This window comes from Furipterus horrens, unplaced genomic scaffold, assembly GCF_987537825.1.
Source record: "Furipterus horrens unplaced genomic scaffold, mFurHor1.1.pri manual_scaffold_8, whole genome shotgun sequence".
Taxonomy (NCBI): domain Eukaryota; kingdom Metazoa; phylum Chordata; class Mammalia; order Chiroptera; family Furipteridae; genus Furipterus; species Furipterus horrens.
This window is the reverse complement of record NW_028327178.1, coordinates 105579037-105604776: the sequence shown is the minus strand read 5'-3', so window position 1 is coordinate 105604776 and position 25740 is coordinate 105579037. Positions and strand designations below refer to the sequence as shown.

Below are 25740 nucleotides of genomic sequence, written 5' to 3'. Positions count from 1 at the left end.
TATTTGGTCTGAGGAAGAAGGCTGCTCCTTCAGCCCCGCTCACTGATTTGCATGCTAGAGGAGGAAGTAGGGGGAGAACATGACTTGGAGGGGAAGACGCATTTCTTTAGCGTTCAATTTCTTCCAATCCCTTTATCTTCTCAACACCTAACACTGTGCAGTTTGACCTTTGTCATTTAAAAAAAAATACCTTGTGAGTTTGAAGTTTAGCAGTTGTCTTGAGTTCATATTATTCCCTTTCACTTCTTAATCAAAAAAAAAGAATATGCCACTGAAATAAAACATGCAGAAAACGTTTTCTCCCTTCAGCCTGAAGAAATCTATTTAGATAACAGCTTGACACTCCCCCCACCCCCACCCCCGCCCCGGGTAATAGGGGAGGAAGAGGGAGGAGTGAAGGTTTTTGGCTTTGCCTTTACTTTTAAAGTTAAGGTGGAGGTAGATTTGCATTCCTTTTTGTAAGCCACCATTTTTGGCAGTGGAACGTCTGGGAGAAATAACGGCCCAGTGGCCCTTTTAAAGAGGAAATCTGAAAATAAGTCTTAAGCAAGTCACTCACAAACTGATGAAATAATTAAGGAATAGAATGGCCTGGCAAGGACAGGCCCTCTGTCTCAATTCAGATAAATGCTAATCACTTTGCTTTCTTAACAGTGGGATGAAATGGCATGTTTTGCCACAGCAGGGCTCCCTTTCCCCAACTCTTGACTCCTGAGCACTCTCAATTCTGAGGTGCTTGATGAGAGCCTCAGGGGTCCCCAAAGATGTGTTCTTCCACTTTCTCTCTCAGTGGTCACAAACATGGTATTGGCTGATGAGACCTTGGAGTACTTTTAATTAGTCTTGACTGCTTACAACCTACTACTTATAAAAAAGATATGCTTTTATTTGACTCTTAGGACTGTGATTGGCCCTCTCATGTTTTATATGAAGTTTTGTTTCCATTTGCTCAAAGAAAAATTCAGTTCACATTGTTACAACTCACAGATGCCAGTATGGCCTATAAGTTAGTTTTTGAAGTTGCTGGGCATGACCTGTTTTAAATAGCTTAGTCCTAATTTCCTATTTCAGTTTAATCCCTGTAGCAGTATGGTTACTAGGTCAAATGGAAAAGCTGAAGTCCAAATAGTGAATAGTGACCAGGTATTTTCAAGCCTTAGAATTGCGTATGCAGTCGAAATAAAAACTTGAGACAGTTTTATATACCGATGAGTATGCCAATATAATAAAACAAATTAATGAAATTTTAAATTAAACGACTATGACTGGAATAGGTAGAATAGTTTTCAAATTACTGGGGTGTTTTGTTACAGAATAAAAATTAGGAAGATATTTACAGACCACACATTAAAGGAATCCCAGTCATATCAAATATTCTGAGTAGTAAAGGGTCTGGTTCCAGTGTGTAAATCCAACCCAGGACAGTGGGAGGTGTGGTGTGGACTTGTCCACCTCATATGGGGGGGGGGGGGCGTTGACTAGTTCAAATGCATGTGGAAGAAAGTGAGTTCCACCAAGACCAGGAAATTTCTTAAATTTGGGTGAGGGGAGCTTGATCATTATAACTTAATGACCTCATTTTGAGTGCAGCATAACTTTGCTGACAAAATGGCTTTTACTTTTAAGAGTAAGGGGATTGGCTTGTTTTTCTGCCAACAGTATAATACAGTTAAGGCAAAGTTGCAGTGGTATGTGGGGCAGAGGATTTTGAAGAGAGACCTTGAGGGCAGATAGGAATCTGACTTTGAGGAAGTGGGAGGACAGGGACCATCCTTTCTTACAGTCTGCAGCTCTGGTGAGCAAGCTCGGTTCTTGTATAAATCCATCTTCAGATAAATGGAGGGGCCAGCGCCTGCCAGCCAGCTGCCTCCCGCAGTTGCCCCTTTCTGCCTTGCGTCGGAATGCTCGTGAAAACCCTTTGCAACTGAACACTTGCTGGCTGCCTGCTCTTCACATCCTCATTACTTCCTGCGCCGGGTAACAGCATAGCTGATTACTGGAAATTTGGGGCCAGTTTGGTAATTTTATGATAAAGTTGAGAAATAAAATTACTAAACCTGAAAAGACAGCTGAGTGAGTTGTATGAGGGAATTAGTTTAATTCCTCAGCCTTTCTTTGTTCTTAAGCTTTCCCAGAGTTGTTTCTGACCCACACATTCCTGCACTTCCCGGAGAAGGGCTGCCCGGAGTCAGATGCGCCGTTTTCTAGTGGGTCTTCATAGCGTTCTGTGTACTGGTGTTCATTACTTTCTAGTGTCAGAAAACTTTTGAATTTAAAACCGTTCAAAATATATAGTTATATGGACTGGAGAATATGCAGTCGCAGGTATGTTTTGTTCCTGAGTCAGCATTAGGAAAAATTCTTGTCTTTTCCCTACCAGACATGCTTTTGTTCTTAATTGGTGGGTACGTTATTTTGTTGTTATTCAGTGCATAAATCCAGCGAGCGCTAACTGCAGGTATGAATTGAAAGGAGACTTTTATTTTGAAAGCAAACAGGTGATTTGAAAGGGCTGGACACACAACTTCAGTACGTGTTCTCTACAGAGACAGGGAGGGGGTATATGTAAATGTCTCTAAAGAAAACTCTCCTGCTGTCAAAGGTGTTGCCTTGTTTATGTTTAATCTGAAGTTAGTGAAATTGGGTACAATTAAGGACGCTCACCATTGGGCCTTGTGGGAAGAGTTGTAGGGGTGTAGGGTGATGGTAAGGTGTGCTGCTTAGGGTTATTTGTGTGTCTGTGTATTTATATAGACAGACAAATATATATATATTCGTGTGTGTACATGTACGCATTCAGTGTTCTTTGTAGAGTTAATACAGGTAAGGCTACAGTAGTTTACTTTTTTAGTTCTCTGAACTCGCTCCCTCTCTTGGTTGTAGTTATGCTAACATCTTTTCAAACTGTTAAGTTAGTACTGGTTAAGTTGTAATAATAGGAACTCACTGACAGCAGTGCTCAATCTTGTTTAATTAAAATTCTCTTTTTTATCCATTTCCTTTATAGTTTTCTTTCAGGACACAGTGAAAAAAAATATTTTAAAGATTTTATTTATTTATTTTTAGAGAGAAGGGAAGGGAGGGAGAAAGAGAGGGAGAGAAACATCAATGTGTGATTTCCTCTCCCATACCCCCAACTTGGGACCAGGCCCCCAACCCAGGCATGTGCCCTGACTGGGAATCGAACCGGCAGCCCTTTAGTTTGCAGGCAAAATGAAATTTTTAAAAGCCAGTTTATAGACCACCATATCTGTTAATAGTGATTATACTGAAACTAAAACTAATATATGGTGCTTTAATTTCATGTTAAGATCCTTTAACTGACCTTAATTTGGAATGAACCAGGCAGAGTTTTTAATCATGACATTCAAATATGCTAATGTAGATTATTAACATCTTTAAAAACACTACTTTGGTCTCTAATCCTATTTAGAACTGGGCACTATATACAATTTCAAGAAAACGAGGCTGCTCCTGAACAGTCACTTGCTTTATGAATAGTTTAGGTTGGAATGCTGAGTATCAACTTTGAGTATTTTAATCTTTTTCTTTCACTTAAATTCTAAACATCTTTCCACAGCTATATTAGGAAAGTTGGGTTGACCATCTAGCTTTGGGTGTGACCTTGGTGATTTCCTTGAAATAGTGTTGAAGGATTTCAAGTTACTGGTTTTGATTGCTGCTGTAGATCACTATGTAGAGTTCTCTTCTTGTCAGATTAAGGAAAAAAGAGGGTGTAAAATATGAATGGGAAACTTCTATAAAAATGTAAGTTTCCTAACCAGATCTTGGAGATAATTTTGCAGTTTAAAGGTACAAATGAATTGGTCAGCGACTATCAGTTTGTTTAGGTTGAATGTTTTAATGATCATTTAATTGGGCACTTAGGTAACTAGGGAGGGGGAGCCTAGTAGATTTGCTGGATACTCAGATTACTTGGCTCTTAAGTAAAATTTTTATGTGTTACGGACAGTTTTTGAGAACCATGAATGCCTTCGTGCTTCGTGCTGTGGTAATGAATATTCCAAATCAAGGGACGTAAGATAACCTGAGCAGCTGCGGTGCAACTGTGCTGTCTCTGAAGGTTAACAGTTTGAGTCCCTGTGCACACAAAGAACAGTACGTACTGAGAAGTTACAGCAGTTGTCAGCCTGGTGGCACTTACCTCCAGGTGGTTGTGCTTCAGCACAGATTACTGCGTTTTTTCAGGAAGCATTGTATAATGTGTAATATCTGTTAGTTTCAGGATCTGCAGGGAGTGGCAGGACTCAAAGAGGCTTTATTCAAAAGTGAATATCTTAAAAAACAAATAAGATAGGACCTAAAGAACATCAGACTGCTGTTCCAGGCAGTTATAGCAATAGGGTTCCTGCCTTTTTTTCTTTTAAAAGATTATATTGTAAATTAGAAAAAATATCTATTGAAGTAATCACAATATAAATTAAACCCTATTCTCAGAACGTGAGGTTATGACGAAGAGTCTCTTGCTTAGTTGCCGTGGAGTATAGGCTGACATTAAGTGCTGTTATTTACCTGGGTTAAGTAAAGGCTTAGAAAAACATTTTTTAAACATTGAGAAGCCTTTTTGCACAGCGCCTCTCAGTGAGCCCAGTGTGTTCGGAATGGTCACTTTTCTGCATGCTGAAAGTGCTTAGACTGGAGGTGTTGGGTTAGAACATCCCCCTCCCCCTCCAGGTCTTTGTCAAGAGGGACAGCCGACTTGATCTGCAGTCACTGTTCTGCTGGCGTCTGCGCAGCACGTGCGCGACCCCGAGGGTCTGGCGCGCACACCTCAGTCAGCTGGCAATGCTGGCTTGCTATTAACAGTAATTAGGTTCGAGTGTCTGTTTTCCCTAAGTTCTGTTTTACTCTAAAGATTTTTGTTTAGCAGATTGGTTTTACGTGATACTGATTTATAATTTAAGGCAGTGTTTTTTCTACGCATAGTTTCTCAGGCAAGAGGCCGGGGGCTGTTGCTATCAGAGGTTCCCTAGCATGGCCCACGTTTTTGGTTCAGTGGGTCCGTGAGGAGAGCAGTTATAAGCCCAAGCGATTGCTTGTGCTGGTCAATTTTGTGGTATGGTCAAACTTTTTTTTCCCTTACACTTGAAAGTGCAGAGAATGGTAATTAGACGGCAGCCATCGATAGCCACGGGGAAGTTTTTTTTATTAAGTTCTCAGCCATGTGGGTTTTGATGAACATTCAAGTAAAATTCACATCAGTTCTGGTTGGTGACCGGCCAGAGGCACGCATGGCGTCTGCACCTGTACTGGTGACGTAGCGTGTGTTCATTTACCTGCCAGGTGGTGTGTGTTGAGGGCCTAACCCTGTGCTTGGGACCCCTTTTAGACACTGGGGACCTGTGAGGGGGCCAGGCCGGCAGGGTCTCTGCTTGGAGGGTCTTTGAAGGGATGACCCAGGGTTTTCATATCTTACGGGGGAGTAGTAAGGATTACGATGACCCAAGGTCCCCCGAGTGCTTGACAGCTGGGCAGACTTAGTGACTGTCAGAAACCTCCTCAGAAGCTTCCCCAGAGGAAGAAGAGCTTCCGTTTTCCCTGGATAGGTGGTCTTCCCCCACTGCTGCGCCAGAGGACTCTGGCCTGGGCCCCCTTGCCCTCATCTTCAGGTGTCTGCTTGGCTCACTCCCACCCCCGCCTCCCCAGGCAGAAGCGAAGCGCTCCCTCCTAGGGTTTTCACACTGCCTCCTTTACCAGTCCTCTCGGGTTTCTGTTAGAAGCTGAGGATAACTTGCTTAACCCAGATACTTAACATTTCAGAGATAAAAATGGCAACTAAAGCGTCCTTCCAGGCTGTGTCTCCAGCCTTTGCCATTGCCTGGGTGGGAAATACCAGTGATGGGCCCACATTATGTTCACATCCAGATACTGAGTTTAGGGTTATGTCTTTTGGGGAAAGATGATTTACAGAATAGTGGAATTCCCCAAAACTTAAAAATGTCACAGACTAGTAAACTTTCTTTAAAAAAGAAAAGATAATATTGAGGCTTTGACATGAAAGACTAACTGATTTTTGCCAAAGAGGGAAGGACATTTAAAAAGAAAACAAACCTCTATTATTTGCCATTGCCATCCTTCCATTTTTTAAAAAGGGTATTTTGGCACCAAAAAGTAGAAAAGACCTCAAAGAAAGGACAGTCTTTATTCAAATTGAAATTAATATGAAGTCATTGAGTTGTTTCTCTATTTCTCCTTCAGCTGTTGGCCAGTGGAAAACAGTGTCAGCCTTTGGTAACTACTTTTCTCAAATATGTGCTGTTAATTTCTTCAGTTAAAATATTACCCGGGATACTGGCATTCAGTAAATATTTGTTGAGTGAGTAAATGATCACCCACGTATCTAAATATCAGTGAATGTCTTGATTAGTATGGTCTTTAATCGTTTTTTTTTGAGTATATCCATAAATAGAGATCTGCCCCCAGAACCGTAGACTTCTGGAACTCCGAGGTGATCCTGTAATTTGTCCGTCTGCCTTAAGTTGAGATTATGTGGTGGTGACCACTTTAAGATTGTGACTCAGGCAGGACTAGAACTCAGGTTTCCGGAGTGTTCTACCCTCTCTCTCCTGAGCTGGTAGTGAGCCCATGGGGTTTATCCTCCATTGCGATCCCAACCAAAGACTAAGAAATTAACAGGAAGTACTACAGCGCACTTTCTTTACACTGATCTTTGATCTGCAGTCTTATTTAGAAAAGTTTAACGTCTTTTTTTCAAGACGAAAGGTAACAAGGACTGTGAGAATTTTCTCTTTTAAGCGTCTGAAGAGGTTTCCTGGTCTTCTCTGAGCTTGCTCTGCGAGGAAGTGGAGAGAAGGAAAGTCGCTTTTCCTTCTTCAGGGTTGCCTGTGGTGGGAGCAGTCTGCGTGCCTTTTTGCTTTCTTGGTGCCGTTACCTGACTTCAGATAAGTAGGTGGGGTTTCTTCAAAACGGTTCCTATGGTTGCCATAAAGGTGGAGGGTTCGACTCTAGAGGTTGCTTCTTCTCCGAGAGTGAACATGAGCCTCTAGATCAGAGCCTGCAGAGCCGAAGGAGGCCACCCACGCTTCACCCCCCAGTGCAGAGTGGGGAAGGGGGAGACAGAATGAGAGTCCATTTTCCGGCTTCAGGACTTGAAGGCATGTTGAGCCAGCTACGTTGAGGATTTTAAACATGTCCATTCACAAAGGAGTGTTATGTATGTGTTTCCTTACCTGTTGTTTGGACGGGAGAGCCTGAGCCTGATGCTTGTTGAAGGCAGAGAGTTGGCAAAAAAGCAAACTGGGATTTGGGCCGTGGATTGAGGTTTGCTATCCAGTAAGCCACAGTGATCCAGGGTCCCCTTGGCCAAGATGAGCAGCCGTTCTGAGACATTCTGTGTTTCTAGAAGAGGGATTTTAGGAAAGATTCCCGTTTTCTGTGGAGGTGTCCTCTCTGCGTGTGCATTTGGGCATGTGTGTTTCTTGTATGTTTGTATATAAGGCAGTTTGAAGCTCTGGCTTTAAAATTTTTACCTAAGGGGCTCTCTTTGTCATCTTATTTTTTATAATTCTTACAGTCTCTAGATTTGTACAGGCTATTTGTAAAGATACAGATGTGCATTTCAGTGACATTTTAAACATATTTATCCGAATTTAACAGTTTCTGTCCTGAAACTTGACATTCATTAAAGCACCATGTTTTAAGTTTCTTAACCAGATGAAATTCTAGTGATGTAACGAGTGTACTGGTTGGACAAAGGTAAATGGTTAGTTTAGATTTAATTACAAGCATGTTTAACAGGCTGGCATTGTATTAAGATAAAAGTGAATTAGGGGCCTTCTCTGCCCCATGGAGAAGCTCCCCGTGGACCAGGCCCCAGCCTTCTCTTGTCGCTGACGGTTGCCAACCTTTGTGTCTCCCCCTAGGTTCTGGAACTCTCCGTGTCTCCAGGTTGCTGGAATTGACTTCTTGCTCAACCAAATCACTCCCTCAATGGAGACAAAGGGAACTAATGCCTTGTGCTGACTCATATGTGAATCAAAGCATCAGGGAGTCTGTCTGCCTTGTTTGTGGGAAGAACCAGTGATACTCTATCGCTGAGCTTCCTAAGGCTGCTGAAGATAAGAAGTTAGAGGAATATACACTTTCTTTTGAACTTTTATAACAAATATTTGCTCTGGTTTGAAGCCCAGGGCTTCTGGGGGTGTGAGTGACAAGTTTTACAAGTGGCCTTATTCCATCTCCAGAAACTTTGCAACTGCATTCTTACTTTATACACGGTCCTAAAGTGGCAGGAGCCATGCCGACTCAGTCCCTGTTGGTGTATATGGACGGACCCGAGGTCATTGGCAATTCTCTCGGCACCCAGGCAGAGCTAGACGATGCGGTGGCGATAAAAGGGACCACTGCTGTTCCTTTCAGAGCCACGCAGGAGAAAAATATCCAAATTGAAGGCTATACGCCCTTGGACTGCATGTTTTGCAATCAGACCTTCACACACTCTGAAGACCTTAATAAACATGTCTTGATGCAACACCGGCCCATCCTCTGTGAGCCCGCAGTTCTGCGTGTGGAAGCAGAGTACCTTAGTCCGCTTGATAAAGGCCAGGTGCGAGCAGAGCCCCCCAAGGACAAGAGCGGCAAGGACAGCGAAGACTTGAGCTGTGAAGTGTGTGGGCAGACCTTCAGAGTTGCTTTCGATGTTGAGATCCACATGAAGCAGCACAAGGACTCCTTCACCTACGGGTGCCACGTGTGTGGCCGGAGGTTCAAGGAGCCCTGGTTTCTGAAGAACCACATGCGGACACACAACGGCAAGTCGGGGGCCAAGGGCAAGCTGCAGCCCGGCTCCGAGAGCCCCGTCACCATCAACGAGGTCGTCCAGGAGCAGGCTGCCGAGAGCCTCCCCTCTCCTTACAAAATCTGCATGGTTTGTGGCTTCCTCTTTCCAAATAAAGAAAGTCTCATTGATCACAGGAAGATGCACACCAAAGACACGGCTTCCGGGGGCAGCGGGGCTCAGGCAGACTCGCAGCTGGCGGGGATGCTAGCCCCCAGGGATGAGTTCCTGCAGTTCCTGAACTTAAGACCCACAGCTCTCCCTGAAACCAGAAAGCAGCCCACCAGACAGATACCTCAGCTCGACCCGTTCACCACCTACCAGGCCTGGCAGCTGGCCACCAAGGGCAAGGTCGCCGTCTGCCGGGAGGTGAAGGAGCAGCCCGGGCAGGAAGGGAGCACTGACAATGACGACTCGGACAAAGAAGAGCTTGGAGAGATCTGGAGCGCGAGTAAAAGCCACCCCGAAGGCTCCGGGAAGCCCAGAGCAAGTAAGAGCGGCTGCGCGGGCCTCGCACACGACAAGGAGAAACCTAGACATGCCAACGGTGAAGTGCCTTCCGGGGACACGTACCCCAAGTTGTCCAGCAACAAAGAGAAGCCCACGCATTGCTCCGAGTGCGGCAAGGCTTTCAGAACCTACCACCAGCTGGTGCTGCACTCGAGGGTCCACAAGAAGGACCGGAGGATGGACGCTGAGTCGCCAACCATGTCTGTGGACGGAAGGCAGCCGAGGACGTGTTCTCCAGACCTAGCCGGCACCCTGGACGAGAACGGCGCCGTCGATCGCGAAGGTGGCTCCGAAGATGGGTCCGAGGACGGGCTTCCTGAAGGGCTGCATCTGGGTAAGTGCTGTGCTGACTGCTGGCCTCTTGCAGGACACGGGTGGCCGGGGGCTTCGGGGGCTTGGAATCTGGGCTGGTGGGGCACCTCCCTGTCGTAAGTCACTTACCTGCTCTGGGCTGAGTTAGAAGGCCTGTCTGTTATTGGGGTGTCTTCCTGTTCTGAAAATTGTGATTTTTGTGTTTTGTTAACAGAGGACACACATTAGTTTAACTTGTGCATCAGCCTAAAGCAGTGTCTTATCTTAATTGGGGTGGTTTTGCTCCCTGAGAACATCTGGCAGTGTTCGGAGACATTTTTGGTGGTCACAGTGTGTGGGAGTGTGTGCTGCTGGCCCAGGGGGTGGAGGCCAGGGATGTGTCTCAACATCCCACAATGCTCAGGGCAGCCCCGCAACAGAAAGATCCAGCCCCAAATGTCAGTAGCACCAGGGTTGAGACACTGGCCCTTAGGTTTTTTCTGCATTCTTGATCTTACCTCTGAAAATAAGCTATTCTTACATGCAGCAACCTTCTCTGTTGATTTATCAAGACCCAGATCTCGTGTTTAAGCACGTGGGTTTCCAGCTGTGACGTGATGGTTAATTAGCTGGACGAGAGTACTACTGTTAGAGACACCATTTGGTTCTGCCTGGGACCCTGCCTGCCCTTTATGTCTGGGGCTAGTACTTATGAACAGTTAGCTCAGAAGCTAAATTTGTTTCTAAAATACAGGGAATGTGAATACACCCAAGACGATTTTAAGAAACCTCATTTGCTCGGTAATGACATTGATGGGGAATGGAAGCCGCCATTGAGGGCTGGGTGAAGTTCTGGCGTCCCAGTGGGCAGTGCCCAGGGTGGGGGGCCCTGCCTGTGAGGGTCACCCGCCCTGCCTTCACCCAGAGCTGCTCACCCAGTCGGCCACATTGGTTCGGGGTAAAGGGCTTTGTTGCGTGCAGAGTTAAAAATCCCCACGAGTGGACAGTGAGGACCTGAGTTAGTTTTTGAGAAACACGATCACTTAGAAAAGTGTTTTTTGGTTAAAACCAGTGCTGCCTTTTGTTGTAACTTGGCTGTGTGGCTCTGAGCGCTCTGGGCATGAGACCCAAGCTGAGTGTGACCAGGTATGTTGTTACTACACTGGGCTCCCCACCCTCTCGTAAGCCCAGCCCCGGGCTCTTTCTGACCATGTGGGTGTGAGAGCTGTGGCTTTTCTATCGAATAGTCCGAGTATTTTGAGTTCCCTGGGACACAGAAAACCTGGCACTTAGAGAACTACCATCTTCAGTTTTCAAAAGTACAGAAAACATGATGGTGTCTTAGTGACATCGTAAAAAGCTTTAAACCCAGACTTCAAGTCTTAGTGGTTTCTTTCAGGCCTGTGCTCTTCAGGGCCATGCGGTCGTGGGGAAATCATCAGGCCCCGGAGATGCCCCGTGCCCTGAAAGAACTGAAATGGCCGGTTGTGTCCTGCCAGCAGGTGGTGTGGGCAGAAGAATCTGGTGGAAGACGTGGGCTTGGTCCTCAGGCAGCTAGAATACCCAGAAGAGCTGGGAGCGCCAAGACTTGGGTTTAGTCTGGTTCTACCACTGCATTGTTTTGTGACCGATTACGTGTGTTGCTTAACTTTTCTTTGCCCTGGTTTCCCTGTTTGTGAAATTGGTTCATCAAAATTATCCTTGTCTTCTGCCTCCCAAGAATAAGTTTAACAGCCTTTTTATAAAAAGTTCAGCCCCTTTAAGGGGACAGCACTGTAAAATCAGAGGTGATGCTGAAAAGAGCAGGAACCAGGTTAGATGTGGACATTTCATGTCCTTTCTGTTAAAACAAAGGCATTGCCTAACATTTTGGATATGATGCAACATACCATAAACCCTGACACATGGCTGGAAGTAGGAAATCGCAATAAGGTACAAGCCCAGCTACAAATTCGGCCGGTGGGTGTGATTGTAAGGAGAGCATTCTGTATGTAGGGACGTACTTTTCCTGGACTTACGCAGGCCGGGGCAAAAGTAGGGTTACAGTGGTGTGTGAAAAACAGAGCTTAGTCTTGTGTTACTGTTTGTTACGTGTTTGGCTATAATCCGTATGAACAACTGTAAACCTACTTTTGCCCACCTTGTATTCCGATGTCTTCTGGTGTAGATTTACATATTATAATTTACTATCAACCTGACTTTCTTTAGATTTAATTTTTAAGAAGATCAAAAAGCCAAGTAAATTATTTAAAAACATTTTCAGCTTTTATATATGGGAGTAATAATAGTTGTTAGTGTGATCATCTATTTTTCAAAGTCCTCATGGCACCTTTTCAGATCAAGGGTCGTCTCTGCCGTTTCAGAATGTTTAGAGGGGACAGAGATTGTGCATGCCTGTCTTCATTGTCCATGGAGGCCGACCAAGGGATTGCTTGTAAGCTGCTTTTAAAAAATTAGTAAGCTATCAATAATCTAGAATGTGAAATTTGAAAGGAAATAAGGTTTTCAAGGCAGAGCGACCAGTTTAGTTATGCTAAGTTTTAAGGGCTGTCCCAGGCCGTCATATGGTCATATCCATAAAATGAACTAGAGTAAGAGGAAGTTTATCTAAAACTTAGAACTGCTCATTTTTGGGGGAGCAGGTATTCTAACTGTAGCTTATCTCTCTGTCTTCTGTGATGTATGACCACCCTTAAATTAGCGTCCCCAGTGGACCCTCACTCGGTTGCACAGGCGCGATCATCCGGTCAAGATGGAAGTTTATAAAGTTCAGTGCATTGTAATAAGGACAGATTTTCAGGCGTCAGGTGTAGTGTGGCCGTGGGCATGCTGTAGACCATACAGACTGCTTTCCCAGATGGCTCCGTTTTGACAAACCTCCCAGGTGCTTGCCCACGCCCACCGTGTATCTCCTGGGAAGATTAGGCCGTGCCCGCTGCCCTCTAGTGGTAGCTCGACCACTTCCTTCCCCTGGTAGTTGGGAACATCGGCCATTTATATTGGCTCAGTTTCCTAAATGGCTTACTCTGGAGAGGCTGGTTATTCCTGCCCGTTGTGTGGGTCCGGCTCCAGCCGGCCAGATCCTGCTCGGGTTGGCCAGGTAGAGAGAAAGCTAGTTGCCCCTGCGTCTCTCCGTCCGTGGTCTTTCCCGGGACGGTCACATGGAGGACTCGGTCCTTAACAGCGAACTCTGCTGGAATGCCCCCCCTGCCCCCACAAAACACCAGAAGCACACGTGTTAGAGAACCTCAGACAACCTCAGAACCACCTCTGGGTTTTAGCCGTTTTGGTTTATCCAGCACTAATGTAAAAGTTATTCTGTGCTTTTTATCAAGAACATTTAAGTCAACTCTGCTTATTCATGTGCTTGAGCTGTCTTCTTACATATTTTTGTTTTTGCTTTAAGATAAAAATGATGATGGAGCCAAAATAAAGCATCTTACATCCTCAAGAGAATGTAGTTATTGTGGAAAGTTTTTTCGTTCGAATTATTACCTCAATATTCATCTCAGAACTCATACAGGTAAGGGAGAGTTTTTCAGTGGAAAGAAGTATGACGCAGTGTTCTCGCTCTGATTTTTTTGTGGGTCCGCGCATCTGGTGGGCCCCGGAATAGAGCAGGAATAAATGTGTCGTGTGCACAGGGCCGCTGCCATGGCAGATTTTTAGTAGCATGGGAACTTCAGCTCCTGTTCCTGCTTTGAAGTTAGTTTCCTGTTCAGTGGCTGACTGCAGAGTCTGCTCGCTGTCAGACCTCTTTACTGTCTCCCGGTGCCACGGCCTCTGTATTTCTGAGGCCGGTGGTGAGGCGGAGATGCATTTCGTAGCCTGCAGGTTGCAGAGCCGCTGTGACGGGGGTTAGGACGCTACGCACCGGAGGGGCGTAGGGGCGTCTCTTCTCTCGCTGGCGGTGTGGCCTTGAGCAGGTTCCTTATCCTTGAGCTTTAAAGGTGGGACACTGCTGCTTAGGAAGATTAAAGCAGTTGGAAGTGCTGCTGTTTTATTTATTTTTTTAACTTAAAGACATGCATCCACATGTTCACATATTCACCATAGAGAGCGAGGTAGAGCAGACACCTGGTGGGGACTCCCGCATGTGGAGACGGAGGCCGGGAGGGACGAGGAGAGGACCCTGTGTTCTGGGTTAGTGTCTTCTGGTGTCCGGAGGTGTCTTTGGATACTTTTACAAACTTGTGTAATACGGCGACATTTCTTGTTTTAGGTGAAAAACCATACAAATGTGAATTCTGTGACTACGCTGCGGCCCAGAAGACCTCGCTGCGGTATCACTTGGAGAGACATCACAAAGACAAGCAGGTGGACGCGGCTGCAGAGGTCAAGAGCGATGGGAAAAACCAGGAGACCGAGGATGTACTCCTCGTTGCTGACAGCGTGCAAACCAAAAATTTCAAAAGATTTTTCGATGGTGCCAAAGATGTTAAAGGCAGCCCACCTGCCAAGCAACCTAAGGGGATGGCGCCTGCCTTTCAGAGTGTTCTGGGCAGCGCTGTCCTCTCGCCAGTACACAAAGATACTCAGGATTTCAATACAAATGCAACCGAAGACAGTGCTGATAAAGTGAGCAAAAGCCCTGCCCCTGCCTATTTGGACATGTTAAAGAAGAGACCAGCTGTGGAACCTCAGGCTAGTCACCTCATCTGCAGAACAGAGGTGGATGCCCATCCTCCTCCTCCTCACCCAGACGTCACTGCCACCCGGAGTGCTGAAGTCGTGAAGGCAGAGGTGGCTGCGGACGGCAGAGTCAAGCCATGCATGGACTGTCAAGAAAAACCTTTAAATTTATCCCTCGGGGCGCTTCACAGCTGCCCGGCAATTTCTCTGAGCAAGAGTTTAATTCCTAGTATTACCTGCCCGTTTTGTACCTTCAAGACCTTTTATCCAGAAGTTTTAATGATGCACCAGAGACTGGAGCATAAATACAATCCCGACATTCACAAAAACTGTAGAAACAAGTCTTGGCTTAAAAGCAGACGCACTGGCTGCCCGCCTGCTTTACTGGGAAAAGACGTGCCTCCCTTGCCCAGTTTCCCCAAGCCCAAGCCCAGGCCGGCTTTCCCGGCCCAGTCTAAGGCCCTGCCGTCGGAGAAGGGGAAGCCGGGCCCCGCAGGGCCAGGCAAAGCCCCTCTGACCTCAGGGACCGACCCCAGCACTTTAGCCCCCAGTAACCTGAAGTCGCACCGGCCAGCGGCCAGCGTTGCTGCGCAGGGGGCTCCGGCTGGCAGGCAGCAGCCGTTGGAGGTGTTTTCTAAAAGTGGAGTTTCTCCTGCGCTGGAGAAAACGAAGAGGCTGGAGACAAAGTTCAAAGCCCCGGGAGTCTCGGCCTCCCAGCCGGTGCTGGCCAGCAGCACGGCCAACGGCTCAGACTTCCCTGCCAAGCACGATGGCCCGTGGGCGCCCCCAGGAAGAGACTACTTCTGTGGCCGGAGTGCGGGGGCTGCCGGCCCGGAGCTCGGGGAGCCGCTTCCCAAACGGCCCAAAGCCGGGCCGGCGGCCCTGGACGCGGAGCAGCCCGGGCCCCACTACAGAAGGGGTCTCGACCTCCCCAAGTACCAGGTGGTCCGCGGAATCACGTCGCTGCTGCCGCAGGAGTACGCGTGCCCGCCGCCCGCGGTGCTGCCGCCGAAGCCGCGCTTCCTGGCCTCGGGGGAGACGGACTCTGCCGGCGTGCTGACGGTGCACAAGCCCTACGGCGGCCCCGGGCCGCTCTACGCGTGCGCCCCCGCGGGGCCGGCGGCCGCCGCGCTGGAAGGTACTGCCCCGCCCCGGCCGCGCCTGGCCTTCCCGTGGGGGGCCCTGGGGGGTGGCACGGAAGGGGGGCGTGGACACCGAGACGTTCCGCCATTGGGCCGTGGTTCTTGGCCCCAAAGCCCAGCCCTCCGGGGGCAGCCTGTCTCTGAGCGTTGGGTCGCCCCTTGCTGCAGGTGGCATTTGGGCCTCTCCTCTCCCTCCGCCACGGTGCCCAGCACTCCCTCCCAGCCTGTCCTGGGGGTTGAGATTTGGGGAACTTGGCCCACGTCCTGCCACTCCTCCGAGGCTCTCAACTCCTCTAGAGCCAAAAACACAGGGAACCTTGAATTGTCTGCGGTCCTTCCGGTGCCCTCTACACGGGGGCCCCGGGGGAAGGCAGCAGATCCCACATGAACGCCCTTGATCTGCTGGGGGCAGACCAGGCATCACTTCCCCACGCGTGTCATTCGTTAGCTTGGAGACCACTCGGAGCTCTCCCCGTGCACGTGTTTTTAAAGCCCCCGCTCCCAGTGGCCCATTTGGTAGAGGTGTCTGGCACAGGGCCGTGCCTGCGGAAGGGTAGCCGAGCGTGGCCTGGGGACCGGTCCCCCCGGCCGGCCGCCCCGGGCCGCCCCACCGCCCTTTGATAAAGCTTTGTCGGTCTGAGTGCCTCAGAGGGACAGACCCGTGTTAAACCCCTTGTTTATGTTAATTTCCAATTGCGATTCTGGGTGGTGACAATGCTCCATCAAGGAAAGCTCGATGCCTTTTGATCTGGCACAGATAGTGAATTAAGAAGCAATTGCTTTCAACACTGTAGTGACTTAAAAAATTGCAATGAAATACTGATTTTTGTTGCCTTTTGATTAAAAGTGTCCACTTCCCGCCTCAGCACTTAAAATGCACACGAGTCAGAACTTTGTCTTTACGTGATGGGAAAAGACTGTGCTGCAAGGGAAGTCCTTTTTAAAGGCAGTGCTTTACTCTCCTCTTCCACGGCGGCTACAGGTCTAAAGTGTGTTACGCCGCCTGTTTCGTTTGGTTTTTACCTCTTCTGTGACCACCCAGTACTGACATAATTTTAGCTTTGGTGACTTAAAATTCTGTGGTAACAGACGTCTTCATGGCACTTAAAGACCCTGCAGCTAATAACGTGATAATGCGCATGGGACTGGGGGGCTCTGGGCTACCCCCCACAGCGCCCCCGAGTGCTTGGGCCGAGTTCTGAATGCCCTTTTCCACTTGTTTCTTTCAATCAGGAAAAAGGCCCGTGTCGTACCAACACTTATCTAGCAGCATGCTACAGAAGAGAAACTATGAGAGTTTTATTGGGAATGCACATTACCGACCAAATGACAAAAAAAATTGATTTCCTATTTTGAGGAAGAAAGGTGAGCATACATACAGTGTATTGATTTTATTTAACTGAAAACAAGCCATCTACTTAATATAATATGAAGTAAAATTGCTTTTAATTTTAATTTTGATTTTTTTAGGTGTTTTTAAAACTTAAAATGCTCAGCACAGAAACAGTAAGGTAGCAACTGAAAGTTAGTAAGACTTTATTTTGTGCTGCATTGAATGTTTTACAAACATGGCTTCTTCCATCCTTCTTCCAGCAGGGGCGGTAAGTCAGGCGCCGGCAAACTCTGTTCCCCGCTTGTCTGTGTCAGTAAGATTTTACTGGCGCCTGGCCGCGACCTGTTGTCTGTGGCTGCAGAGCTGGGTCGTTGTGACAGGGACCGCATGGCCTGAGCAGCTGAAAATGTGTACTGTCTGGCCCTTTAGAGAAAAAGTTTTCTGACCCCCGGGTTAGGGTGTCCCGAGCACACGTCACAGATGCAGAGGCCAAGACTTGCGTTGTGTGACCTGCCTGGTTTCTGTCCTGGGTCCTGAGCCTGGGCCGCAGCCCTTTGTTCAGAGCTCGTTCGGAGCCCGTGGAAACCCTTACCTGCTGGGAGGGGACTGGAAGGAGCAAGTGGAAGGGTTACTTTATTTTGACTCTTAGTTTCACATGGCCCCTGTCGTAACTGGAGAGAAACCCCAAATGCTGAGGCAGCGTTCTCAGAGGTGCACGCGCGATAGCGTAGTCCCCGTGTGGGCAGAGGGTGAGGTGTGCCCTGACTTACACCAGACCCCTTCCCCAGGGCGCTGAGGGGAAGGACGGGGCGCGGGACAGGTGAGTTCTCGCTCCGATGAAGCGCCGCGTGCTTATTCCCGACTGAGTGTCTGCCAGGTCCGCAGGGAGAGAGGGAAGGACGCAGCCAGGGCGGCCCTCCTCCTCCTGGCTTCCCGGGCGCACGGGGGGGCCCTGGGCCGCATGCAGGTCTGCGCGCTTCTCCCAGGCCGGGGCGGGGGGTGGCGTCCTCGCAGGGCCGGGATAAACCCTCTGCACTGAAACCCAAACCAGTCACGGACGCGAGGGGGCAGACGCTCGCACTGTGCCTGACAGCCCGTCGGTGTCGGCACTGGCCTGCCGCGTCCTCTGGGCCTCCGCGCGCACCTGCCGCCCCCCGGGAACCCCCCGCCCGCCCGCCCCTCCCCCCCCCTCGCGCCCGCCCGCTCCAGCGCCGGGACTGCCGCTTCCCCGTCGGCGCGGCCTGTGCCCATGGCACGGGCCTCCCTTCTGCTGCCGCGGGGCACAGCTCGGTGGCTGTCGGCCGAGCAGACGCCGTTACAAGTATGTCGGGCACCTTTCGTCTCACGGACGGAGGTTACTCGGGGTCGTTAGTTAAGGACTCCCGGTCGGTGCCATCCGCTTTCCTTGTATAAGGCGGGAGCCTGCAGAGCTTCTTGCAGGTGGCAGTTGGCTTTGCAGACTTAGTGTGACTGGTAGGAGCCCGGGCTCCTGGCTAAGTCACAGTTGCAGATCTGTCACCATCTCAGTGGCGCCGCGGCCTCCGTCTAGCTCGTCTCCTGGCACCTGACTGCGGAGCTCAGGCTTCACGGGGACCCGGCGCGGGGCTAGAGCTCTGTAGTTCTGTTTATTTAGCACACTGAAATTAAGAAAAATGATTGATTGATTTTTAGAGAGGTGAAGGGAGGGGTGGTGAGGGAGGGGGCGGGAGAGAGCGCGTGCGCACAGAGCGTCCATCTGTGGCCCCACCGAGTGACGCGCTCTTCGGGCGGTTCTTGCGTGTGTCCTGCTGCGGGTCTGACCTGCGACCTTGCGGTATCGGGACGACGCTCTAACCAGTGAGTCAGCTGGTCAGGGCTTAAAATTAAAAAAAAAGCCTTCAGTTTCACCTTAATCACTTCTTAAACCTTTGTTTCTCTCAGGCCTCGATGGATGTGTCTGCTGTGCGTGAAACCCATCCATCCTTCGAGGAGGCAGGTGGTGAGAGCTACTGAGACAAGCTGTGACCGCGCTGTACATAGACCGCAGGAACACTACAGGCGCGGGCGTCCTGGCCGCGCCCGCGCCGAATAGCAATAAACCCGGGCCCGGGCGGGCACCTTCTCCCCGGACGGGCACCGGAGAGCTCTATTTTGTCCCCGAATAATATTTTTTTTGGAATTGACCAAATAAGTGGAGTTTTTGCATACTTGAGCGCTGCTGAAAGAACCATTTGGGACGGGGGTTGGGGCGGGGGAAAGTATATAATGCTTGCACCTCAGGTAAAACGTGTAAATATGGATAAGTTGTGCCTGCTTGTTGAAATGCCCTGTGTATTCGTTTTCTCACGTAGCTCGCCACTTCGGGCCGTTTCTGCTATTTGTGCTCTTTCATTTAAAATGTATGTTTTTAAAAGATTTCTTGATGATTTGTATTATGTTAAGTCGTCTACAGTTTGTTGTCCGAAATTGTTAATGGAAGTACTGACCCTCTGTGAATATGTGCTGCATACGTGGAGGCCGGCCACTCTGAGTTTGGTACCCTTTTATTGCAGATGTCACTGTCAGCTGAGGCTGAGCTGAGCTCCCGGGGCCTTTCCGAGGGAGCCGGAGGCTTGTGGGATTTTTAGTGCATGTGTCTACAGAGAATCATTTCCTCTGTAGAGCTGCCAGCTGTCCAGTAAACGTACCGAATTGTATGTGGAGCTACTGAATTTAGTTTCCTATCAGATTAATCATTTTTGTTAGAAGATTCAGTTTTTTGGGCACTCGCCTGAATTAATAAATAAAATAATATAAACGTTAAATTATACATGTGATATACAGATACTGGAAGCAATTTTCATGGAAATGGAAGTTTTGGGGTAAATTTTAGGTTTGTTTTTGGAGGTCTTGGTGTGTCTGCATTGGGGTCAGCAGTGGGCATGTTCAGACACATGGGTTCTGAATGAGAACTACTGGCTGAGCCCCCCGGTAACTGGGAAGGGGGGCCCATTTCTAGACCCCGGTGGTCTTCCCATTTTTGGTTTTAAAGCAGCAGCATTTTCTCAGTACCACATGCAGTTTGGGTTTTAAAGAGAGTGTCGATAGCTGCCAGTTGGTTTCTTAGATGTTTTAAAATTTTGTTCCCTTAATTTGCAGTCCCTGGCTGAGTTTCTTCAGCAGTACCTGGGTTTAGCAACCACAAATGTTTTATTAAGAAACTGTTTCAAAAATAAATTTGCACTGTTAATGTTTCATGTCCTAAGGGTAAATAAAGCCCTCAAAGAACCCTGATTTTTCTTCCATTATGCAACATGAAGCGTAGTTGATCGCGAAGTCTTAACTCCCGTGCGACCGGGAGGCCTAATTTGAGATCAGTCTGCTAGCCTTGGAATGAAGTGCTTTGTATCAGGAAAGTGTACACTATTACCCTTCTTCCTGTTCACAAGCTGAGCCATATGTACATAATCTAGATTTTCGTTTTCATAGTTTTGCACTTTTATAGCCTATTTTTGAAGATTAACACATTTGCAAAGATGATTGACTTGATCGTTGCCTAAATCCAATGAGTGTTCCGGAAAGCTTGCTCTGGCTGTAAATGTACATCTTAAAAGGGGATGCGTCATAACGAGGGCTGAAATTTAAACCTGCATTTAAAAAAAAAAATCACCAAATCTATTTGAAAACAAGTCAGTTCGTGTTATGCTGAAATTACTGGGGTTTCCCTGTTTCTCCCTTGTAACCACATTTCTGAAAGCATAAAAATACCAGTTTTTTTCTTCTTCACAGCCCTTGTATTCCAGTTTCTTGCTTTGCCCATCAGTATTAACTATTGGGGTACTACTGGTTTTGTATTTTTTTTTCTCTCTGAGACAACAGTACATATAATAGAGGTACAATCTGTTGGATTTTTGTTTATGTATTTATTTCATTCCAGTTTGATTTATATTAATTGTTGATACCTAAGTTGTCAAACAGTAGACATTACTTGTTTTATTTATGATATATTTCAGCTTAAAGTTATGTTATTGTATGTGGATGTAAATATAGATTTGGTGTTTTGCAGTCTTGGGTTTTGGTCTTTCTTTATTGTGTTCCTGGTTTCTGATTTTTACTTTTTATAAATACAGTTGTAGACACACATGAGAGTAAGGAGGTCAGGATAAGGACCACTCTTGTGCTCGGCAGCAACATTTTGTGTCTCTGCGATTCCTCCCTCATGTCCCCAAGTATTTTAAAGCAAATTTCAGACGTGATTTAATTTCATCCCTAAAACACTTGCGTGTCTATCTCTGACAGACAGGGCTTTTCAGGATCGCAGCTGGCGGAACGGACAGTTTCTCATAATGCGCTGCCCGGCCTGCATTTCCCATTGTCTCAAAAACGACTTCCCACGTCAGTAAGTCGTAGTCAGGATCCAGACAAGATACACTCCTCGGTTCCGTTGATAGGTTTTACTCTAACCCTGCCCTGCCTCTACGACATTTTATTTATGGAAGAAACTGGGTTACGTGGCCTGTGGAAGTTGGCACGTTCTCATCCGGGTTCCTGCACGCTGTGGTTTCCTCTAACCTGTTTCTCTGGCCCCTGTCCATCCTAGAGACTAGTCACTGTATCTAGGGGTTTCAGGTTTGACCTGGGGGTTCAGCTGGCACCCTAAACAGCAGGCCCACTCGGGGAACTCGGCGCGTGCTGGAGGGTCTGCAGCCCCTGGGTGGCTTGCGCTTCGTGGCAGACGCAGCTCTGTGCACCGTGTTACGTAAAACATGCTTCATAGTTGCAATAAAAAAAATCAGGTACATTCAGGACGTCTAGCTCTCCGTCCCTCCGCCCTGTTCTCTCCCTTTCACAAAGGAACCAGTTTTAAAAATGACGTTTTGCGTCATCCTTCCGTGGGGCCCCTCGCGGTCCCGCCTGTAAAAGGAGCCTGCGCCCTGAGCCAAGCGTCGGTGCAGCCTGGCGTTAGGGCCGCTTCGTTTTTTCTTCAACGGAAGAGCACCCTTTCCTCCTGAAAATCAAGCGACTTAGGGAAAAACCTCATGTGGAAGTGACGGTCTGGCCTCTCTGGCTGATGTGATTTATTCAGCACATAGTCGTCGACTACTCGAGGGCCAAGCACAGGCCAGGTGTTGGGGGTCTGCCCCCCCCCCCCCCCCCCCCCCGTGAACCCAAGGTCTGCTGGATGCTGGAGATGGACTGAAGACCGGGCTCAGAACTGGGATGACACGCTGAGGATCGCATGGGCTGGGGGGGTCAGGCCGGAGAGCCGAGCGCTTCCCTACCTTCTCGTTCCTTACGGCAGCCTCAGGGGACCTGGGGTGCCCCCCCCGCCCCCCCCGCAGTGGTGGCCTTGCTGTTCTGTGTCTGGTGACACTTCTATTCCGGAGAACCCACACGGAGCGCTCACAGTGTCCCCTGCCTCCCGAGCCTTTGCAGCTCCCTCTGTATTTGGCATTAATGGCGTCCCAGCGCCCACCACGGCCTGCCATGGGTCAAGGTGAGCTCCCTGTGGGCAGAGATTGACCTGTGTATCTCCTGGGCTTAGGGCAGGGCTTGGCGCTCCTAATTAGTATCTATTGCTGGGGTGGATGGACAGGTGGGTGGATACACGTGGTTCATTCTAGTTCAGTAATTCATGAATGACACAGGAAGTCTAGAATTGTCTCCGAAGAACCACCTACCTTTGAGATTATTTACTAAATTACTCCATGTAAGCATATTCATTTATTCATGACAGTAAGTGGAGTGCACTCTCAGCACGTGTTACGTTATGATTCCTTACACACAAAGCGAGTGAAAGGAGTGACGGGATGGTGTGTGTGGGGTGGGGAAGGTGTGTTAGAAGACTCGGAGGTGTGTAGGACCTGGAGTTCTAGTCTGGGTTTTTTCCTGGGTGTGTGTGGGCGGGGGAGGTGGCTGGAGGCCAGTCTGATCGTCAGGTTATAGGAGAGAAGAGATACCGGTATACTTGGTTTTATTCTGCTTCATCCATGCTGGGTGTTTTTATTTTTAAATTTTTAAATTTAACAGATTGAAGGTTTGTGTCAACCCTGCGTTGAGTAAGTCTATCAGCCCTATTTTTCAACAGTCTTAGAATACGTTAGCGTTTTTTAGCAATAAAGTATTTTTTTAATTAAGGTCTGTACTAAGTGCCAGAGGCAGTACAAGGGACTGACGCTATCTTAAGGTGGCTGATGTATTCTCACCATTTTACAGATGAGAAAACTGGGGCCCACAGAGGTGAAGTAACTTGCCCCAGGCTGTTAAAGGTCTGCTTCTTACCTGGAGGTGGACATTTTGGTGAATTTAGCTGGAGCAGTAAAGCTGAGTTGATTGCATTTGGAACCCACCCCCGTCTCTGGCTATGAGGAGAGTGACAGGCACAATATGCTTCTGCCAACTTGTATGCGAGAAGGGCGTTCTCGAAGCCAGTCAATAAATGAACACTGAGTAATTCAAAACTCGGCCCCATAGAACGAACGAACCAGCCTCCGCAGACATTTTAACGCTGGGACGTGTTGAACTTCACCACAAGGCGGCGGCATTTACTGGTCCTACCAGCTATTTGGGACAAATTTCAGACAGAACATTTGTGTTATTTCTAACGCTGCAGGCAATATGAGGCTCTTATTAATACGATTTTATTGAAATAGTTAAAGTTTTTATAGTTCAACTTTCCAGGAGCTAGCCTTTACGTTCATGACCTAGGTTAGTCCTTCGTGACAGAAACATTGAAGCAAAATGACACCGCTTTCATTTTATTTATTTCTGGGAATGCCCCAGACCCTGTTTGATTGACTGATTGATTGATTGATGGCTCTCTCAGGGGTGGGACGCAGATGCCTGTGCCTTCTGGAGCGAGGCTGTGGGGCGAGCAGGGCCAGGCTCAACGCCATTGTCCTAGCAAGGAGGGGTCAAGTCCTAATGGAAAGGGACATTCGGCCTGGGGGGCGGGGTCTCAGGCTCCACGTGGGGCCGGCTGAGCCTGCCATCTCCTCTCCTCTTCCTCTCTCGACCACACCCTCCCTCTTTCCTGTCTCTCCATTCTCTTTCCTTCACCCCCCAGTCCTAGGTGACTCCATCAGGGGATCCCGCTTCGTGGGGCTCCTGGGACTTAAAGAAAACAAACGCAGGTGAACGCGCAGACTCACCGGATCATCCCCAAATGGGAATGAAAAACAACCGTATGGCAGTGACCCCCAAGACTTACTGGACTTCTGTTCAGACACAAGTTGAACGCAACCAATAGCCCCTTGGGTGTGTGCTCCATGATAGAAGTGATTCTGATTTCAGATTTTTAAAAATGGTATAGAGGCCCAAGAATGCTGGTATTTCAGGACTTTAAAATGGCGTAGGCGTAGGGGGATAAGTAGGGGAAGGGTCTAGTCAAGGGACGTGTATAAATGACTCATGGACATGGACAACGGGGAGGGATATCATTGTGGGAGAAGAAATGGGATGGGAGGGGTGAGCAATGGGGGAAAAATGGGACAACTAATTGAAAAACCAAAAAGTAAAAGAAAAAAGCAATGGCGTAGGCGCAAATGCCTCCCAACAATAAGATAAGTACAGGTAAGTACACTGCAGGATATGTTCTTGCAGTAGAATACAGCGGAACAAACGAATGGCCCACTATTACGCGGGGTAACGTGGGTACACCTCAAAGTTTGAACGAAAGAGGCCAGGCACGAAGAGAACACCCTATGTTTGTCAAGGACAAAAATGGGCAAAAGTACCCTCTGGTGTTAGAGGTCAGGATGGTGGGCGGGGTGGGTGGGGTGGCTGGAGAGGGACAGGGGCCTTCTGAGCTGTTGGAAATGCTTCATTTCTTCATCTGGGTGCTGGTGTATTTTGTAAAAATTCACCCGAGGTCTATATGGATGATTTGGGCATCTTTATGTACGTGTATATTATACATCAAATAAAAATAGCACAGTTTGCCATTTGGGAATGCTGGAATATAAAAACCAGGGCAATGCTGAGGTTTCAGCTCACAACGTGCCTTTCTGATTGGCACAACTTAATGTCCTCCTCTAAACAAATGGACTGGGGTTCAGACAGTTGAGCCCGGGAAGCCTGGGCCCAGGTCTGGGCAGGGTGGGGGTCCGGTCCAGGTGTGGGTGCTGGCAGAGCCTGGGTGCCTCTCCTGGGTGTGACTTAGACACCATCACGAGACGAGACTGAGCTCCACGAGGGCAGGGGAGGCGCATCCACTCATTCATTCGTTCATTCATTCACTGTTTACATTCGTGTGTATTGAGGGCCTATTGTGAAAGCCCACGTTTTTTGGCTCTCAGTATGCCACATGTTGGAACTCATAAGAACTATGTAGAAAATAAACTGGACAGGACAATCAGGAGTTCGGGCTTGGGGTGGGGATGCAATTTCAAAGACGATGGTTGGAAAAATCCTCCCCAGAAAGATGCCACTTGATTTTATTTTTTAAATCCTCCCCTGAGCCACACCAGCCAGGGCAAAAAGATGTCATTTGGACAAAGACTTGAGGGAGTGAGAGAGGGAGCCATGTGGTTATTTGGACAGAAACATTTCAGGCAAAGGAAACAGCAGGTGCAAAGGCCCTGGGTTCCTCAATAGTGAGAAGACACAGGGGGAGGGTGGGCCAGATGACTGTGGAGAGGCGAGGAGATGGGGTTTTGCTGGGATGTTGGGAGGATCTCAGCTTTGCTCTGAGTGTGATGGGAGCCACTGTGGCGGGAGGGGTCTGAGCAGAGGATTAACATGATTGGACTTAGTCACAACTGTCCCCAGCTCCTGGCATGGTTGGACAAATTGGTCATTGAATCATCAATGTTACCTTCAAATGTGGCTGAACATTCTTGCAGCAGAGGCACTGACAGGGCTGCTCATCCCACCATGTTGAACTTGATTTTAATTTCTGGAAGATGCCACCTGTCTGTGCATTGGACCCTCAGGAGGAGAGCCAGGAGGGCTTCCTGGAAGATGTGCTATCTAATCTGAGACACGCACAAGGAGCCAGGAGGGCCTGCACCTGCTATTCCCTCTGCACTCCCCCCCCCCCCCCCCCGGGAGGTTGA

At 48.3% G+C, this 25740-nt stretch overlaps 1 protein-coding gene across 5 annotated transcripts in view; it reads left to right on the top strand.

Moving 5' to 3' along the window:
• Positions 1-20736, top strand: part of ZNF217 (zinc finger protein 217) — a 37074-nt gene extending 16338 nt beyond the window's left edge. For 3 of the 5 annotated variants that reach the window (XM_090286583.1, XM_090286585.1, XM_090286584.1), the window contains 5 exons: positions 7905-9662; positions 13026-13142; positions 13842-15389; positions 16627-16758; positions 18647-20736. In XM_090286583.1, the coding sequence (XP_090142709.1) occupies positions 8279-9662; positions 13026-13142; positions 13842-15389; positions 16627-16736 (3159 nt within the window). In that variant the 5' untranslated portion in view covers positions 7905-8278 and the 3' untranslated portion in view covers positions 16737-16758; positions 18647-20736. The remainder of the gene's footprint in view (positions 1-7904; positions 9663-13025; positions 13143-13841; positions 15390-16626; positions 16759-18646) is intronic. The other 2 variants (XM_090286587.1, XM_090286586.1) reach the window with 2 other exon arrangements.
• The last annotated feature ends 5004 nt before the right edge of the window (positions 20737-25740 follow it).